This window comes from Bos taurus, chromosome 3 (genome assembly GCF_002263795.3).
Source record: "Bos taurus isolate L1 Dominette 01449 registration number 42190680 breed Hereford chromosome 3, ARS-UCD2.0, whole genome shotgun sequence".
Classification (NCBI taxonomy): Eukaryota; Metazoa; Chordata; class Mammalia; order Artiodactyla; family Bovidae; genus Bos; species Bos taurus.
Genome location: NC_037330.1, coordinates 109,533,321 through 109,552,384, shown reverse-complemented (window position 1 = coordinate 109,552,384; position 19,064 = coordinate 109,533,321). Strand labels below are relative to the sequence as shown.

The window sequence follows — 19,064 nt, the reverse complement described above, 5'->3', positions numbered from 1 at the left end:
CTCAGGGAACCAGAAAGATGAAATGTCTGGGGGGCTGGGCCCAGACTGTTGCAGCCCCATCGCCTCCAACTGCACACAAGATGGTTCTGGGAGGAGCCTCAGCTAATCTGTGTTGAGTAATAACTCCTCATTCCCATTCCAGTGATTTTGCTTCATATCCTGTTCCTTAGACACCCTAGGAGAACCAGATTTTTCCACTCTAGTGTCATTGTAAGCAAGGACTTTGGCTTCCAAAGCAGTGGGGCAGGGGTCAAGGGGTGTGGATGACAGGCTTGGCCTTCTGTGTGTTCACCACTAAGCAGGAAGATGATCAGCAGCCCGGCCCACCTGGGACTGGCACTAACCTTTGCCAGCTCTGGCCTTGGCTGTAGGAAAGCACGAGTCTTGAAAGCTCCCAAAGTTGCCTTCCTGTCTTCCCCTGAGGAGAATCCCGAGGTGTTTGCTGAAACCAAGCTAGGCCCCAGTGGCCTGAAGAAAGGGTTTTTAAGCTCTTCCTCCTTGAAGGGACTACAGGGATGAATACACCTTCCAGGGAAAGCAGCAATAACTTTGTGCACACTGAGCAACCAGCCACTCCACCCATCCAGGACCCGACTAAGAGCGGTTGCTGCCTGCTGGGGGCCCCACCCTGGTATGCTGTCTCGACTCCCATGCAGCTAAGAATCAGGAGAGGGTAAGCCAGGGACGGCTGTGTGCCAGTGGCGAGTGGGAGACTCGGCCAAGGCTGGGATACGGAGGGGAGGTAGCTGGGCAGATAGCTTGTCGGGCAGCAGTGACCCCAGCACTGGCCAGAGGTCCTGGAGTCCTCACCCATAGTTGGGGCCGAGCCTGCCGATCCGGGCCGCCCCCTCCTACACCCACTCCCTGCACCAGAGCCCAACCTATGGGCTTGCGTCTCCGCCTCCTTGGCTTCACAATCTCGCGGCTAGTCCCACCCTACCTGGCCCCAGTACTCGGCTGCTAACGCTACCGCACCATCCACCCTGTTCGGCTCCGGAAGGAGCCCTGGAAGCCATGGGTATGTGCAGAGGGTTTGGGGTGGCTCTTCTGCCTGGAAATAGCATTAAAAGCCTACACCACTACTCCGCTCTCCCGCTGTCCACACTGGGTCCGGGACTCGCGCCAGGGCCAGTCAGCCCCTACTGGGCTCTTCTGAACCGTGTGCCCGCGCCATCCTCCTCCCGCAGAGGTGCTGGTCCTGGCCGGATATCGTGCGCAGAAGGAGGACGAGCTGAGCCTGGCGCCTGGTGACGTGATCCGGCAGGTGTGCAAGACGCCCGCACGGGGCTGGATGCGTGGAGAGCTGGGGGGCCGTTGTGGCCTCTTCCCGGAGTCCCTGGTGCAGGTGAGGTAGAGCCGAGCCGGAGGTCAGGCGGCGGTTCTCTGCGCGCTCCCCAGGGAGCTGAGAGCCCCTCTCTCGGTGCGCTCTTTCGCAGGAGATCCCGGAGACCCTCCGCTGCTCTGGGGAGGCCGCGCCGAGACCGCGCTGTGCGCGCCGCCGAGGTGAGCGCTGGGGCACGTGGACGCGCGCGCGCGCTCGGAGCCTCAGCACCCAGGTTGTCCCCAACTTGCCTCGAAGGGCGAGGTTCTGGGCGGGGCTGCGAGGCCACGGCGCGATCCGTGATTGGTTCTCGAGTACAATGCTCCGCCCTGGGGTGGGGCCTGGACCAACGAAGGGTGCGAGCGCGTCCTGCCCCTCCCCCAGCTCCGCGGACTGGAGCGTGAGACTCAAGCTGCTTCACTCTCGACCGACACCAGGTCGCTCAGTCAAATTTCTGGGCCCCCGAAGATGGTGCAAAGCAAACTTCAACTACACCCCGGAGCAGGCGGACGAGCTGCAGTTGCAAGCTGGGGAGATTGTGGAAGTGATAAAGGAGGTGAGGGGATGAGGTGATGAGAGGGGTTTGAGGGGAGACAATGGAATCTCTGAGTGAGGAGACATGGGGGCTGTGAGGTTGTGGGTGATGAAATTGATGAGGGGCACAGAAATGGGAAAGTGAGGGAGCAAGGGAGGAGAGGGGTCATCAGGCAGAATCGGGGTGAATCAGGGTTTAAGACTGCTAGGGAGACCCTTGGGGCAGAACCAGATGCCCCTGCGTCCTCCCCCCTTCCCAGATTGAGGACGGCTGGTGGCTGGGGAAGAAGAACGGGCAGCTGGGAGCCTTCCCATCCAACTTTGTGGAGTTGCTGGACAGTGGGCCCCCAAGTGAGACCTGGACCCTGTGACCCCGTGAACCCCTGTGACCAGACTACAGTCTTCAGTGACCTGCCCCAGTGGCCTGAACCTGTGATCTGCACATCTTGCCCTATGACCCCTTTGACCTCTCCCATGACCTCAACTGCATTAGCACCCTCCCTAACCTCACTATCCCCCACCAGGCCTTGGCAATCCAGACATCCCTTCAGTCATCCTTGGCCCCCAGCGGCCTCCCAAGGTAAAGTGGGTGGAGTGGGCAAAGAGTTGTTGGTGAGTTCCTCTTAGGGGGCTCGAGGCTCAGCTTGGTCCTTGCCCTGCCCCCACTAGCTGAGCAGCCTGACCTATGACAGCCCTCCAGACTACCTGCAGACAGGTGAGCACCCCGCCAAAGGGCCCCTCAAAATCCTCTTCCCCAAACCCCTGTGACTTGCGGGAGGGGGTGCCCAGGTAGGCTGATGGAGGAGGGAGCCTATGACTTGTTTGGGGAGGGGATTTGGCTTCAGTGAACTGAACTCCCCTCAGTCTCCTACCCCGAGACCTACAGGGTCCTGTTTGACTACCGTCCTGAGGCCCCAGACGAGTTGGCGCTTCGGAGGGGCGATGAGGTGAAAGTGCTGAGGAAGGTGTGCAAGGCACAGGGAGGGCACGGGGACGGGGGATGTTGAGAGGGTGGGCTTAGGGAGGGGAGGAGCTTGGGGGTCTGGCTCATTTCCCCACGACCTCTTGCTCTCCCAGGTCACAGAGGATAAGGGCTGGTGGGAAGGAGAGTCTCAAGGCAGAAGAGGACTTTTCCCAGATAACTTTGTGCTCCCACCTCCCCCAGTGAGTACGGAGCCAGGCACCCTGGTGTCAAGGGGCAGGCCACTCTGGACAAAGTTGAGGGTGGTGGCACTCGCTGGACACAGCTGGAGGGCCACCCACAAGCGAGGGTGGACCTAGAAGTGTGAGGGCTCCTCTTCCGATTCTGACACTTTTTTCTGCGTAGATCAAGAAGCTGGTCCCACGGAAAGTGGTATCTCAGGAATCAGGTGGGTGCCCGGGAAGCCTGGGACTGGGGAGTGATCTCTAGGAGGCCCACCAGTCCAGGTGCTCACAGACACCCATAGCTTCCCAGTGGTCCAGTGCACACCCTCAGGAGGTACCCCCATGGGTTAAAGGCCTGGTAGGAATGTGTGGTGGGTCAGTGTTAGGACTGTGTCACTTCGTGTGTGTTACTACGTTCCTCTTCCTCTGTCCTGAGCATGTGGCTATCATTCTCATCAAGGATCGTGTTTACGTTTGTTTCATTTTGTGAGGAAATGTATGGATCGGTATATATGGGTCTTTGAGACTTTGTGTTCAGGTATCTATCAAGTGAGTCAGAGAATAGCTATGTTTATGTGTCAGTGTATCTGTGGGATGTGTCTTTATGTTTTAATGTAATGCACACAATCCAAACATATACGTAACGTATGTGTTTTAAAACTTAACAACGAACACCCCTGGTCGGTCACCCAAACCCAAGAACTAGAATTGCCGGTGGTTTGTGTATTCCTCTTTCCCTTCTGCTCCTCTCCCCACATCAGAGGTAACCAGTAACCACTATCCTGAATTTTTAGTAATTCCCTGGAGTTTTTAGGTGTATTCACTTATGTTATGTGCCTAAACAAGGTATCATTTAATATAGTTTTGTTTTGAGTTGTATAAAAATGGTATCATACGTTTATGGTTTTCTTGTTTCTAGTCAATATTATGTTTCTAAAACTCACATCCATGTTGTGTGTAGATGCAGTTTATTTATTTTTCTTTTCTTTTTAAATATTTATCTGGCTGCTCCAGGTCTTTGTGAGGCACTCGGGATCTTCAGTCTTCACTGTGGCATGCAGGATCTTTTAGATCCCGCGTGCGAACTCTTAGTTGCGGCAGGTGGGATCCAGTTGCCTGACCAAGGATCGAACCTCGGCCCCCTGCTTTGGGAGCACGGAGTCTTAGCCACTAGGGACCACTAGGGAAGTCCCTGTAGTTCATTTGTTTTTCCGTGTTGTTTACTATTCCTTGCAGGAATTACCGCAGTTTGTGTATCTGGTCTATTCCTGGTTGGACGTTTTCACTGTTTTTAGTTTTCACTCTTATAAACGGTGCTGCCATAAACACTGGCTCCCAGTGTGCAGGCATAATGTTTCTCTACATATGGAGTGGTGCTCCTAGATAGTAGGGTATGTGAATAGTCAACTTTTATGAGGTAAAGTCACATTGGTTTCCAAAGGACTTGTACACTTCACTCCACCCCTGGTGTATGAGAGCATACTGATCCAAACCCTCTTAAACGGTTGCTATTATCAGATTTCATTATTTTTGTGAATCTGGCACAAAACAGCATCTCATTGTGGACTTCATTTGTATTTCCCTGGTTAGTGATAGCTGTTGAGTTCTTTATATATTCTGATTATGGGATGTACATGTTATAGATAGTTTCAGTTTATGGCTTTTCTTTTTTTTTTAATGAATAGGAGTTGTAAATTAAAAAAGCTTTTTTGAAGTAAGGTGATTTACAATATTATATTAGTTTCCGGTATACAACATAGTGATTCAAAATTTTTACCTCTTTTACTCCATTTAAAGTTATTGTAAAATATTGGCTATATTTTACAATAATAATAAATCCTTGAAGTGAAAGTCGCTCAGTCGTGTCCGACTCTTTGCGACCCCATGCACTATACAGTTCGTGGAATTCTCTAGGCCAAAATACTGTAGTGGGTAGCCTTTTCCTTCTCCAGGGGATCTTCCCAACCCAGGGACCGAACCCACGTCTCCCACATTGCAGATAGATTCTTTACCAGCTGAGCCACGAGGGGAGCCCAAGAATATTGGAGTGTGCAGCCTATCCCTTCTCCAGCGGATTTTCTGGACCCAAGAATCGAACTGGGGTCTCCTGCATTGCAGGTGGATTCTTTACCAACTGAGCTTTCAGGGAAGCCCAATAAATCCTTACAGCTATTCAATAATAAATCCTTATAGCTTATTTATCTATATATCATTTTTAAAAGTTAGATTCCTCATATGATCTAATTTTTAGTTTTAATTTAATTTTATGGTCAATCATATGAATGACATATGGTATTTGTCTTTCTCTGTCTTCACTTAGCACGACAATCTCTAGGTCCATCCATGTCGCTGCAAATAGCATTATTTTGTTCTTCTTTATGGCCGAGTAATATTCCATTGTGTATATATACCACATCTTCTTATCCATTCCTCTGTAAATGGACATTTAGGTTGCTAGGAGTAATTTCAATGCACATATATCAATCTTATCTTTAATGATTAGTAGGTGTTTTTCTTGTTTAAGAAATCCCTTCATGCCTGAAGTTCAGAAAGACAGTCATTTATATTTTCTTTAAAACTTGTAAAGGGTTGCTTTTCATTGTTAAGTGCCTTTATCTATGTAGCATTGATTTTAGTGAGTGATCCAATTATACGTTTTTCCATATAGACTATCACTTGTTCTGGCACTATATATTATTTCTGCATGTGAGTTTTATTGTGTTTTTTTGAAAATTAGATATCCCGTTTATTCCTGGGCTGTAGAAATATGTTGAATCTGTAAATCCTCAATACTTTTCTATGAAGACAGTCAATTTGATCTGTGAGTAATGACAGTTTGGCTCTATTCATTTCTTACAACCTTTTAGATTTCATTTTCTTATTTTACTTTAGTGGCTAGGATTGTGATACAGTATTGAATAGAAATAGTAATACTGAATATCATTACTATGTTTCTGATTTTAAATGAAATGCTTCAAACTGTTTCCCTTTCACAATGATATTTGATGCTTAGATCTTTTGTAAGTGTGTTTTTGTCTGATTAAGGAAGATCCTATTTCTTTTACTTGGAATTTTTATCAAAAGTGGGTATCAAATTCTCCATTGTTTATGTGAATGATTTGAAATGATTAAATGGGTTTTCTTCTTTAATTTGTCGATGTAAAGATATTTGTAGGATTTTCTAATACTAAATCACCCTTATATTCCAGGGATGAATTCATATTGGTCATGGTTTATTTTTTTTTATATGCTATTGGGATACCGCCTCAGTTTTTTTTTCCCCCTTCAGATTTTTGCATTTATTTTTACTGTCTTCATCTGATTATCAATACTATACTGGCCCCTGAATGAGTTAAAGAATATACTTTTTTAAACCAATTATTTGTTTATTTTTGGCTGCACTGGGTCTTCATTGCAGCACATGGGCCCTTTGTTGCTGTGTGTGGGTTTTCTCTAGTTGTGGCGAGCAAGGGTTACTCTCCAGATGTGGTGTACGGGCTTCTCATTGCAGTGGCTTTTCTTGCTGCAGAGCTCAGGCTCAGTAGCTGTGGCACACGGGTCTAGTTGTCCCACAGCATGTGGGATCTTCCCAGGCCAGGACTTGAACCCATGTCCCCTGCATCAGCAGGCAGATTCTTAATCCCTGGACCACAAAGGAAATCCCAAGGAATATACTTTTTTTTTTTTCCTTATCTTTAAATATCTATCAGATCTTACATAAGATGGGAATCGTCTTTCTCTGAAAGCTGATAAAATTTGCTTGTAGATTCATCTGGTCCTGTTCTCTTCTGTTATGAGAAAATTTTAAACTACTTCAGTTTTTTTATAGTTATAAGCAAGTCTGCCTTCTGGCTCAAATTCTTTTTTTCTTCCCTTCCCCACTTTCTGGCTTAAAGGAACAGAAATAGCTCACATTTTCAGAAGTTGGAAACCCACAATCAGGATGTTGACATGGTGGTGTTCTCTGTGAAGGGTCTGAGGGAAGAATCTTTCCTTGCTTCTTCTTAGCTTCCGGCGGTCTGTGGCTTGTAGATGCATCGCTCTGTTCTCTGTCTCGGTCTTCATAAGGTCTTCTGCCCTGTGTGTCTCTGTCCAAATTTCCCTCTGCTAATAAGGATACCAGTCACTGGGTTAGGGTCCACCCTAACCTAGTATGACCTCCTCATAACTTTCTTACATCTACAAAGACCCCTTTACAACTGTTCTTTAGAGGACTTTGCTTTGGATCTCAGAGGGAGAAGAAACTTCACACCTTAGGAGATGTACACAAGAAGCCTTCTGTTTCCTGCTTCCTGGGTAACCATGGTTGACCAAAAATCTCGTGAAATTTCTTGAGTCGGTTCTAGTGAGTTATATGTTCAAATTATCCATTTAATCAATATTTTCTAATCATTTATATGATGTTTTTCATAATATTCTCTTATAGTCTTTTTAATCTCATCTGTATCTGTAGTTACATCTTTTCTTCATTTCTAATAGTGTTTATTTTTTCCTTTCTCTTTTCTTATTCAATCTCTTGTTAGTATATTCTTATTCAGTCTCCTGTTACTATATTCTTATTCAGTCTCCTGTTACAATATTCAAATACTTAAAAAAAAAATTCTAACCATTTTTAAGTGTACAGTAGTGTTAACTATATGCACATTGTTTTGCAAAAGATCTCTAGAAATTACCTTTGTTTTTTAACTCAGTTTGCGATTCTTTTTGTTTGGTGATATATTGACGAGTTTAGACTATATTAATCATAATTATTTTAAAATATTTTTCAATGATTCTTTTATTTTTTTCATGTTTCACTTTTTTCATTTTTCTGAAATTTGCACTTTATATTTATTATTTTAGTGATTGCTCTTGAAATTTACCAGATGTATTTAACTTTACAAGTCTGAATTCAAAGTCTTAACCTTTCTCCTGAACAAAACCTCCAACTATTGTTTTTTAATTATTTCTCCTTTCAATTCTGTAAGTGTTTTGTTTTATATATATTTGAGGATTTGTTTTTAGGCACATATACATTTGTAATTATTATCTCTTCCTGATGTATTCACCTGCTTATCATTATAACTCTCCCTCTTTGTCTTCAGTAATTTTTCTTGTCTCAAAGCTTGTTCTGTCTGATATTAACATTTTGGTACTATTATGGTTACTATTCGTGTGATATATCTTTCTCCAATCTTTTATTGTCAACCTGTTTGTGTCTTTAAATCTGTTGTCCACAGTATGTAGTTGGATCTTGTTTTTTTAATTCAGTCTGACATTCTCTGCCTTTAAATTGGGGTGTTTAGGTCAGGAGTTAGCAAATTGTGGTTTATGGGCCAAATCTAGCCTGTCATCTTTTGGGGGGAACGTGGGTGAACAGCTTTACTAAGATAAACTCACGTACAGTTCACTCCTTCAAGTGTGCAATTCAGTGGTGTTTGGTATAGTCATAGTTGTGCAACATCACCCACTGTACTTTAAAAGTTATATATATATTTGGCTGTGTCGGGCCTTGGTGTGGGATGCAGGATCTTCGATCTTTGTTACGGCATGTGGACCTTTAGTTGCACCCACAGCTCTTAATTGTGGCATGTGGGATCTCCTTCCATGACCAGGGATCAAACCCAGGCTGCCTGCATTGGGTGTGCAGAGTCTTAACCCTTGGACCACAAGGGAGGTTCCACCGGCTATACTGTTTAGCCATTATCCCATCAGTTTCCCCATTCTCCCCTCCCCATCCCAAGACAACCACTAATCTTTGTCTTGATAGATCTGCCTCCATTTCATATACATGATATCATATCATATATGGTCTTTCTAATGGGCTTCTTTCACCTAGAATAATATTTTCAAGTTTCATCCATTTTGTAGTATGTATGTAGTTCATTCCTTTTTATTGCCTAATAATTCTTTTTTAAAAATTATTTATTTTTTTGGCTTCCCAAGGTCTTAGTTGTGGCACACAGGATATTTTAGTTGCAGCATGTGGGATCTAGTTCCCTGATCAAGGATCAAACCTGGGACCCTGTACTGGCAGATGGATTCTCATCCGCTGTGCCACCAGGGAAGTCCGGGCTATGAACTTTTGTGTACAATATTTTCTGTGGATATGCTTCCATTTCTCTTGGGTATATACCAGTGAAAGAAATTCTTCCAGGGGAAGATCCCCTGGAGAAGGGAATGGCAACCTACTCCAGTATTCTTGCCTGGAGAATTCCATGGACAGAGGAGCCTGGTCAGCTACAGTCCATGGAGTCACAAAGAGTTGGACACAACTGAGCAACTAACACACACACACACACACACACACGATCTATTTTTAACTTTGAGAAGAACTGGCAGGCTGTTTTCCAAAGTGACTACCATTTTATATTCCCGCTAGTAGTGTATGAGGGCTCCAGTTTCTCCACATTCATACCAACACTTGTTATTATCTGTCTTTTGATTGTAACTATCCTAGTGGATGTGAAATGCTATTTCATTGTGGTCTTGCTTTGCATTTCTCTGAAAGCTAATGATGTGGAGTATCTTTTCCTGTTTATTGGCTACATGTATACCTTATTTTGAAGAAATGGTCCTTTGCCCAATTTTTAGTTGGGTTGGCTTTTTACTATTGAATTGTGGGAGTTCTTTATATTTTCTAGGTAAAAGTCCCTGATGATGTATGATTTGCAAGTATTTCCCCCCGTTCTTTGGGTTGGCTTTTCACTTTCTTGATGGTGTTCTTTGATGCACAAAAGTTTAAAATTTTTTTGAAGTCACACTACCCATTTTTTCTTTGGTTGCTGCACTTTGGGTGTCATAGCAGTGAAACCAATGCCAAATCCGAAGTTGCACACCGTATTGATTGAGTGCTCTTCAACCATGGCAGTGAAGCTGCTGACCTTTCTCTGTCCCACCCTGTAGAACGGCCGCGTGGACCAAGGCAGCATGGACTGGGGGAAGGAAGGGAGCAGGCAAGAACACCATGAGGCACAAATACTTCTCAGATTATTTTACACCTTTGGTCAGTATCCCAGTGCTGAAATGGTGGTTTATCACTTTTAATCCAGCTTTATAGTTGCTGTGTGGGGAGAGGGTTTATCTACCATCTACCTCACTCAGCCATAGTCAAACCCTGCTTCTGTTACCCATTCCTTTTAACACTGCTTTCAAATTTTCACTCCTTGTCTCATTCTACTTCTGGTTTACTAATTCTCTCTCTAGCTTTTATCTAGGTTTAATCTGCTGTTTAACCTATACATTGCATTTTATTTCACAAATACTAACTCATTCCTTTTAACATCGTTTTCAAATCTTCACTCCTTGTGTCATTCTACTTCTAGTTACTAATTCTCTCTCTAGTTTTTATCTAGGTTTGATCCGCTGTTGAACCTATACACTGCATTTTATTTCACAAATGCTATTTTTCATCTCTAGTAGTTCAGAACTCTTTTTTTCTCTCCCCCAAAAATCTGCTTGTTTATGCCTAATGGTCCTTTTCTTGCATGCTCGCCCTTTATTTCTTCAGATATATTATGCATGACTGCGCTGTGTTCCCTTCCTGACACTTCCAGTATCTGCTGTGTGTTGCGTCTGCTGACTCCTGCTCTCAGTGGTCTGCCATCTCGTGTGTTTTAGGATCTTTGTATACGATCCCAATCTGTGGGAGTCTGGCATGTAGGGAAAAAACTTGCAGAGAGGACTTGCTTTTACTCCTGCCAGTAGCCAGAGGGCACCAACCAGCAGCGACTACTGCAGTCCTCCGGAAGAAGGTGGTGCTAGGTTCTCGCTGCTCTGTGGCTACCGGGCTGTGGGCCTATGATGAGCCAAGGGAGCAATACCCGGGCCACCTGCTCCTCACAGTTCCCAGGCTCTGTAGCCACAAAGTAGGCCTGCTCTCTCACTTCCTTTCTGGCCCCAGTTCCTCCCTTTCTTGTGGATTTCTCCTACCTCTCTTATGTCCAGTGGTGCCTTAAAATTGTATCCAAAAGCAGGATATAATTGCTGTCTAGTGGGAGGGTCCCACAGAACACCTAACCGGCCACACTACAAGAAGCTGGAGTCGGTTAACATTTCCTGAGCATTTGACTGTATGCCAGCCACTAAGCACCTCACAGGTTGTCACTCAGACCTCACAGAACCCTACCAGATGGGTATTCTTGTTATCCATGTTTTATGGGTGAGGACACAGGGCACAGAAAGGTTAAGTTACCGGCCAGGTTCCCACCCATCTGGCAAGTAATAGAGCAGGAATTCCAAACCTGCTGTCTGGCTGTAGGAGCCATGCTCTCGCCCACTGCGACCCATTATTGGGGGATTCTGTTTGTATCTGGGTGTGATACCATGTGTGTAAGTCAGCTTCAGCATGCATGCATGTGCCTGGGTGGCTGTTTCTGTAGATGTGGAGGTGAATGTCACTTGTGCGACTGCCTTCAGATGCTGACTTCTCCGTGTGGCCTTCCCTGATCGCCCTATTTAAAATTATACACGCCCCCCCTACTTATTCTTCCTCAGTACAACTAATAAATCTCTGGCATGCGTGCTAAGTTGCTTCAGTTGTGTCCAACTCTTTGCAGCCTTATGGGCTATAGCCCACCAGGCTCCTCTGTCCATGGGCTTCTCCAAGCAAGGATACTGGAGCCCTCCTCCAGGGGATCTTTCAGACCCAGGGATCAAACCTGCGTTTCTTTCATCTGCATTGGCAGGTGGGTTCTTTACCATTAATGCCTCCTGGGAAGCCCAATAACTATCTAACGCACTACATAGTTTATTTTTTTTTTAAATATTGATTTGTTTGGCTGTATCTGGTCTTAGTTGTGGGATGTGAGATCTTCCTTTTGTCATGTGAGATCTTTCGTTGCAGCACACGGGCTCTAGAGCGCAGGCTCAGTAGTTGTGGCACGCGGGTTTAGTTGCTCCGCAGCATGTGGGATCTTAGTTCCTCGACCAGGGATCGAACCTGTGTCCCCTGCATTGCAAGGGGGATTCTTAAGCACTGGACCACCAGGGAAGTCCCCACAGTTTACTGCTTTTGTTTGTGTCGGTTTCTCCAGTAGAACGCGGGCCCTCTCTGGCTGCTGTGGGGCAAGCACACCGTAGGCAGGGTGGGTGCAGCCCGTGCCCAGGTTGGAGGCTGCTGCAGTAGTTCTCGTGAAGATGGTGTGACTTGATCTAGAGAGCATAGTCATGGAGGTGAGGATGTGTGGCTGGATTCAGGGTGTGTTTAGAACAGACAGGACTTACTGATGGTTTGTGCGTGCAGCAAAAAGGAATAAAGGTGTCGAGGGGGACGCCTCACTTTGTCATCTGAGTGAGTGGGCGAGTGGGTGAGATGGGGGACACTGGGAAAGGGCCAGATTCCGAGGGCAAGGAGGTTGAGAAGCCAGAGGTTAGCTCTGCTAAGTGTGTGATGCTAAGTGGAAATACTGCGAGGCCGATCGGGTATGAGTCTGGAGTCCAGGGAAGAGGAAGGGACTAGAGCTGAAAATCTGGCAGTTGTTGGCTTATTGATGATAATTAGACTCATAAGACTGGATGAAGTCTCCTAGGGAGTAGACATGATAGAGAAGACAGAGGAGGGAGTGTGGACTGGAAGCGGAGTGGCTGTTGCCGTGTCCAGGAAGCAGAAGAGTCTGAACCAGCTGTGGGCACTAAGCTGAGTACAAGTTGTAGAAAAGCATGGATTAAAAATCGGTGGGATTTGGAGCCGTCTCCCCACAAAGCCTCCCTGACAACTCTTTGGGGTGTTCCTGGGTGGTCAGTGTCCCCAGAGCTCCCAGCAGCCGGTCAAATATGATTCATCTCCTGTTACTAGTCCCTGCACAGCACAGGACAGGGTCAGTGACTCTTAGATGAAAGCAATGAGTGAGTGAACAAATGTCCCTCTGCCCTCCTAGCTCCTATTAAGGAACCCAAAAAGATGGTGCCCAAAACAGTCCTCCCTACAGCCAAGAAGCTGGTGACAGCTCCCACTGAGCCCAGCAAAACCAAGTAAGGAGCGGGGTATGGGGGAAGGAGGATACGAAAGAAATACTGCTCCCTGCCCCCAGCCCCGGGTCTGATGGGGATGTGTTTCAGGCCATCTTGGACACCCAGCGAAGACAGTCAGAAGCGCCCCTCTCGAAACTCCAGTAAGTCTCACTGCCTCCCTGAAGTGGGGTGAGCCCTGGGGTGGTTGTGCTAAGGGGACAGAGATGGGGAGCGGCTTGGGGTCTAAGTAGGCCTGGATTCCTGAGAGTCTGCTCTCACAGGCTCCAACAGCAGTTTCCAGCCTGGCAGAAAGCGATCTAAGATGCAGGCTTCCCAGCAACGCCCTGCAGCCAGTCAGGTGAGAGGCACGAGACCTGGGAGAGCAGGGATCCTAGACCTGGGAGAACGGGGATCCTAGATGGAGGCTGGTTCCCAGGGGTGTGGCCTGTGAGGGTGAAGGATCCCAGGCTGAGGGGAACCAGACTCAGACCATCAAGGTACCCATCCCTTGGCTGAGTCTGCACCCGCATCACTACAGGATGAAAAGCAGAGCCGCCTTACAAAGGGCCCTCGTGTGAATAAAACCCCAGTTCTGAACAAGACCTCCAGCCCAGAGAAGACACCAGTTCTGGATAGGGCCCCCAAACCAGAGAAGACCCCACCTCCAGATAAGACCCCTAGTCCAGAGAAGACTCTGTCTCCAGATAAGTCCCCTAACCCAGAGAAGACCCCACCTTCAGAAAAGATCCTCACTCCAGAGGAAACCCTAACTCCAGAGAAGGTCCCTACCCTAGAGGAGACCCCAACCCTGGAGGACAAGGCCCCCAGTCCAGACAGGGTCCTTTCTGTGCATGAGGCCCAGGTCCCAGAAGTCCTACTTGAAGAAGAGGCCGCTGGTCCAAAGGCCGCTCCGGGGGATGAGGCCCCCACCCTAGGAAAGGTCTTGACCCCGGAGCCTGTGGGAGCCAACACTCAGTCCCATGACTTCTCTCCGGAGGAAGACGCCCCGCCAAACGCCAGGTCTCTTGAGGCCAGTGAGGCTCAATCCCAAGAGGAGGTGCACATGCCAGAGGAGCCCCTCCTCGGCATGGTGAAACAGCCCCTGGAGAGGAGGGCCAGCTCCCCTCTCCAGTCCGAGTCCAACCCCAAGTCAGGGTCCGCGCCTGCCCTTGAGAAGGCCCACCCTCAGGAAGAGGCGACGACCCTCCTGGAGGAGGCACCAGCAAAGGCTGAGGCTGCCCCCAAAGAGGAGGAGTCTCCCAAAGAAGGGGTGCCCTCCAAAGAGGTAACCCCTGCTCAGAAGAGTGCGGAGTTCCAAACGCCCCCCACCCTGCGCTCCTCGGCCCCGCCAAATCTCACAGACCGCAGAAGTGACGGAGACGACATGTTGAGGATAAAGGACCAGGTGGAGGCTTTAAGGAAGTCGCTGGAGCAGATGGGGGTGCAGCTGGAGTAAGTGGGGAGAGGTGCGGGGAGGCGAGGGGTGCGGGCTCTAGGCTTGCCCGGCCCACCCCTTCCCCTGGGTCTCCCATGTCCGCAGAAAGAAGCTAACTGACATCTGGGAGGAGCTGAAGAGCGAGAAGGAGAAGCGCCTACTGCTGGAGGTGGGTGGGGTGCGGGTCCCAGGCGGGGCGGGGCGGGGGTGGGCGGCTGGCCCTCCCCTGACGCCCTCTCTCCACTAGGTTCAGATGAAGCAGAGGGACCGGGGCTCCATTCACGCGCAGACGCAGACGCATTGAGGGTGGGCCCGGGAGGGACTGCGGCGGGACCTGGAGCTAAGTCAGGCTCTGGCCACCCACGTCCTTGCACACGTCTTCGGAAAACGCCGGAAAGTAAACTCTGCAGAGTACGCGCGCCACGCCTCCCTGGTCCGTGCGGGGCGGGGCCTGCGCGGCGGGGCGGGCGCTCGCGCTCGCGTTCTCTGCAGTCCGCATTCCTGGCAGTAGCTCGCGGGCACATCTGGCCAACATGTGGCTCCCATTACCGTTCCCAAGGCCTGCGCACGGCTATTTTTATCCACCGGATGGCCGGGGGAGGGTGTCTCCTACGGACGCCAGCTCCCCCCAACGCTGGAGAAATGGCAGGCAGTAGGGGCCCTGGAGGGTTCGGGGATCTGCCCGCGGGCCGGATTCCGGAATCCAGCTGTGCGCCAGGGGAGGGGCCGGGCCGGCCTGCTCTCCAGCCCAGACCCCTCCCAATTGGTCTCACTGCCCTTTCAGAGGGACTCATAGGAATGCAGCGACGGACACGCACTCCACGGTCCAGCTCAGGCACACTTGGTTACACTGGGGGTAATAGCGCCTTAGCGTCAAGGTCAGGGTCCCGAGGCCTTGTATGCATGTGTGTGTGTAGAGACAGGGGCGACCTGTACCCAGGCGTTTCCCGGTAAGGAATGCAGTTTAAGGAATGCGGTTGATTTGTGTGCGTGTGTCTGTGGGTGCAGCAGGCGTGTGTTTTTGCCATGTGTGAACTGAATGCAAGCATGTGTGCCGAGGTGTGAGTTGCATGGAAGGAGGTGGGCAGCCTGGTAGAGGGATCTCAACCCTAGGGCCCCCGACATGGCAAGAGCCTGGGGGTTATTAGAAGCAAAGGTAACAGAGGGAGACTAAGTCACTGAGAATGCAGCTTTCATTGGTCACGTCACCTCTTAACCGTCCCCCAGAGAGGGGATGAGGACCCAGCGTCCTACCCTACCCCCAGGGCGTTCTGGCTGGACAAGGGAAGGGTGTGTCCCAGAGGGCCAGAATCCAGGCCCGATAGCACCAGGGGAGCCGTGGGGGCGGGCCCTCCATAGCACCGTGGGCAGGGGCAGTCCAAAGGTCCTGGGGCAGCTCCGAGCCCCTACGCATGTCCTGGATGCTGAGCACCTTGCAGCGCGAGTGGGGCCGGTCAGTAATAGTGCATGCGGCCCAGGGTGCCCGTGCCCGTGGGGCTGGGCCCCAGCGTGCCAGTGCCCAGCAGGTCCGGCTGTCCGGTGCGCCAGATCTCTCGAAGAATCCGTTCCCGTTCCTCCAGCCGCTGTGCCCGCTCCAGCTCCTCCGCGGAAGTGAAGACATTGACGCTCAGGGGCCCGTCGGGCTCCGTGGACAGCTCGGGGCCCGGCAGCGTGTCGTCGGGGCCCAGCCGCGTCACCGTGTCCTCCTCGTCGTCGTCCTCCTCCTCGTCATCCTCGGCCTCCAGGGTGCTGCTGCGGAGGTCCCGGCGCGGGGCGGGGCCGCGGGGCCGCGGGCGGGGTGCACAGGAGATGCTGATGACTAGCAGGCACAGGGTGAGGAGCAGCCCAAAGCAGACGCCCAGCACGAAGTAGAGGCCAAAGCTCTCAGGGTTAGCTGGGGGTCAGAGGGCAGAAGTCATGGAGGGGGCCTGATGCGCGGGGGTCATTCCATCTCGAAAAGACTCCAGGTTCTAAGTTGGGGGGGGCAAAGACAGCACCCCCTATTTGAAGGACCTTAGTAGCCGTCATTGGGCAGTCGGGGGGAGTGAGGATGGCGGTGGGTGGGAGTAAGTAACTGGCTAAGCGCGGGGAGCGGGGGGGGCGGGGGGGGGCGGTGGGTGGGGGTAGGGTATAGTCAGTGGCGGGAAGGATGGGGTGGAGGGGGGCCTGATGGGGCGGGGAGGGGTCCGTGTCTCGGGGTCTGCCCTCACCGCGGATGTGCGCGTAGGCCGCCAGGCTGTTGCTGAGCAACTCCATGTCCCTTCGAGGGGCATCCATGCTTCTCTGGGGGCGCAGCTCCCCTGTCAGCCTGCGAGGTCAGTAAGGTCAGATCCTTCGCCCTCTCTAGAGCCGACCGTGTCCCCGATTCCTCCTCGGGGCAGCTCCGCTCCCTGGAAGGGCAGCCCCAGCCAGGTTCCACCCAGGAGAGAGCGGCTTCCTAACTTCCTTGCAGACTTGGGCCCTGGCTGGGGGTGGGGGTGGGGGGGTTGTCCTTCCTCGGGCGCGGGCGCCCCAACAACCTAAGGGACCGGGGAGTGAGCCGCAGGAGGCTCCGCCTCCTAGTGGGGTCCCCAAAAGAAGCCTGCTTTTGCCGTCCGAGAAGCGCGATGGAGGAGGGAGACGCGGGCGCCTTCCCACTCCCTGGGCGGGCTCCGGGAAGGGAAGCCGCCTCCCTCTTCCATTCCGCCCGCCCCGTGGGGATCCCCCGGCCCGGAGGCCGGGGCTCACTCACCGTCAACGCCCCGCTTCCCTGCTGCCCGGCCCCGGCGCGTCCAGCGGCCGCAGACACCCGGGGCCCGGCCGCTCCCGCCCCGTCCGGTCCCGGCCGCCCGCCCGCCTGTCCTCCCGGCTCGGCTCCCAGGCCGCAGCAGCGCGGGCCGGACTCGGGCTGATGGATCGGCCGGCGGAAAGTTTCCTCCGAGGAAAGAGGAGGGACGGGACGCGGCGGGGCGGGGCGGGGCGGGGGAGGCGGGGAGGAAAAGGGCCGGGAGAGGAAGGGGAGAGGAGGGTGAAGTGAGGGGGGCGGCCTGAGGGGCCGTCTGCTCCCCCACAGGAAACCGCTGGGGAGGCGGGTTGCAGGGACCCGCCCCCAGGCTGCTAATAACAATAATGAGGATGGGGTTCTGCCGAGGTGCCAGGCAATAGGCTAAATCCTTTACAATATTTTTTTTTTCATTTAATCCTAACCCTATAGCGTGGGGACCATTATCCTGGATAAGTCAGATGAGTCATGGAGAGACTAAATAGCTTTACCCCCATGGTCAGGATTTGAACCCACAGTTCTCTGACCCCGGGCTCTTAACCCCTTCCCTAAACCTTGCTCTTCCTCCCCGGAGGCCCCCTCACCCAGGGGAGACTGCCCCTTTCCCCAGTTCAGATGCCAGACCTCTCCCAGACGCTCTGCCACAATGTCCAGGGCCCGGGCTCTCCACCCCTCTTCTCAGAGCCCCCTCCACGAGTGTGTCCAGCTGGCCCAGCTCTGGTCGTGCAGGATTAATGAATGTTGGACTATGGCATCAAGCCAGACCCAGGCCAGCCTTGCAGAGCCCAGCCCAGGGCTTCTGCTGGCCCCTGTGCCCTTCTGCCACCAGAGCACAGGGCAGAGGTGTGTTTGGCTCTGGGCTAAACCTGCTGGTGCATGTGCATGCATTTCCACCCAGGCTCGGGGCTCGTGCCTGCAACATGTGTGTGATCAGCATGCGGCCAGGTCTTCTTCCTGCCCAGACTCCCAGGCCCCCCCTTTCAGGCCCCCCTTCCTGTGCTGGGCCTGGGGTGAGGGGGAGGCCTTCTTGGCAGGAGCCTTAGAGAGGAGGAGGGAAGGAAGGGGGGAGAGGAAATTGCAGACATAGCTGAAGGCACAGCCTGAGGCCTTGGGGCCAGTGACCCCCCTTTCTGTCCAGGCTGGAGACCCCCGCTCCCAGTCCTGAGTCTGGGTTCAAGCAGAGGGCAGATCTGGTTGGGAAAAGAACTAGGATGACTACCATGGGGGAGGGGAGAGGGGCTTTTGGTGTCTCTGTGACTGTTTAGTCTGTTCTATGAGTGTGTGTGGAGGTATGTCTGCCTATGTTTGTATATCTGTGTCTATTTTCGTGTTGTATCTGCCTGAGCACTTTTGTGGGGTTGAGTATGTCTGTGTATCAGTCCATTCAGCCGCTGGTCAACAAACGCTAATTGGTCTGCTTAGCGCTTCCTAGTAATGGGCTTCAGCAGTAAACAGCAAGGACGCAAATCTTGGCTCTCGTGGAGCTGCCACTAAGGCGGAGAGACAGACAATACGCAGGGAAGATGGTCGTGGGTGCTGCTGAGTGCTCAGAGGGCGATGGAGTGGGGCGGTGGGGTGAAGAACACCTGGGGCAGCTCTCGCACATGACATGGGGAGAGGCTTGAATCCTGAAGAAGGGGCAGCTGAGCTGAGGTCTGCAGGAGGGTGTCGGGCAGGAAAAAGGCTGAGGGCCCCCGAGGTAGGGGTGTCTGGCCTCACCTGGCTCCTGGGGTCACAAGGGAGGGTGAGGGGGTGATTGTGAAGGGGCTGGCAGGCCTGAGGAGGCGCTTGGATGTTATTGCAAGTGTGATGTTTCCTAGTTTCCATCAGAGAGTGTCATGGTTCCGTGACGCACTTCGGAGAGGTCCCGGGGGTGAGCGGGGGAGCTCCGGGTAGGAGAGGGGCTGCAGGGCAAGAATGGAAAGAGGGGGAGCCGC

General features: G+C 51.4%; 2 protein-coding genes across 5 annotated transcripts; one reads left to right on the top strand and one right to left on the bottom strand.

Annotated features, from left to right (window-relative positions):
* Nucleotides 1-948: 948 nt before the first annotated feature.
* Nucleotides 949-14,785, top strand: SH3D21 (SH3 domain containing 21). Of its 3 annotated transcripts, NM_001162534.1 has the most exon segments (16): nucleotides 949-1,018; nucleotides 1,188-1,345; nucleotides 1,437-1,503; nucleotides 1,759-1,877; nucleotides 2,116-2,206; nucleotides 2,380-2,435; nucleotides 2,525-2,570; nucleotides 2,720-2,820; nucleotides 2,933-3,019; nucleotides 3,183-3,225; nucleotides 12,859-12,952; nucleotides 13,040-13,092; nucleotides 13,213-13,289; nucleotides 13,470-14,383; nucleotides 14,472-14,535; nucleotides 14,614-14,785. In NM_001162534.1, coding segments are annotated over 16 exon segments (2,031 nt in total). In that variant the 5' UTR covers nucleotides 949-1,014; the 3' UTR covers nucleotides 14,671-14,785.
* A 756-nt stretch (nucleotides 14,786-15,541) lies between these two features.
* Nucleotides 15,542-17,909, bottom strand: EVA1B (eva-1 homolog B). Of its 2 annotated transcripts, none has more exons than XM_015466568.3 (3): nucleotides 17,752-17,909; nucleotides 16,577-16,674; nucleotides 15,542-16,260 (listed from the first exon to the last, which is right to left on the bottom strand). In XM_015466568.3, exons 2-3 carry the CDS (start codon nucleotides 16,641-16,643, stop codon nucleotides 15,821-15,823), a joined length of 507 nt encoding a protein of 168 aa, XP_015322054.1. In that variant the 5' UTR covers nucleotides 16,644-16,674; nucleotides 17,752-17,909; the 3' UTR covers nucleotides 15,542-15,820.
* Nucleotides 17,910-19,064: the final 1,155 nt, after the last annotated feature.

Bases quoted from the DNA above. Each gene is read 5' to 3' on its own strand.
- EVA1B (XM_015466568.3), bottom strand. From the start codon at position 16,643: ATGGATGCCCCTCGAAGGGACATGGAGTTGCTCAGCAACAGCCTGGCG. The intron at 16,261-16,576 runs GTGAGGGCAGAC...TCTGACCCCCAG, and splicing joins GGCCTACGCGCACATCCGCG to CTAACCCTGAGAGCTTTGGC.
- SH3D21 (XM_059882271.1), top strand. From the start codon at position 1,790: ATGGTGCAAAGCAAACTTCAACTACACCCCGGAGCAGGCGGACGAGCT. The intron at 14,384-14,471 runs GTAAGTGGGGAG...CCATGTCCGCAG, and splicing joins CAGATGGGGGTGCAGCTGGA to AAAGAAGCTAACTGACATCT. The intron at 14,536-14,613 runs GTGGGTGGGGTG...TCTCTCCACTAG, and splicing joins AGAAGCGCCTACTGCTGGAG to GTTCAGATGAAGCAGAGGGA.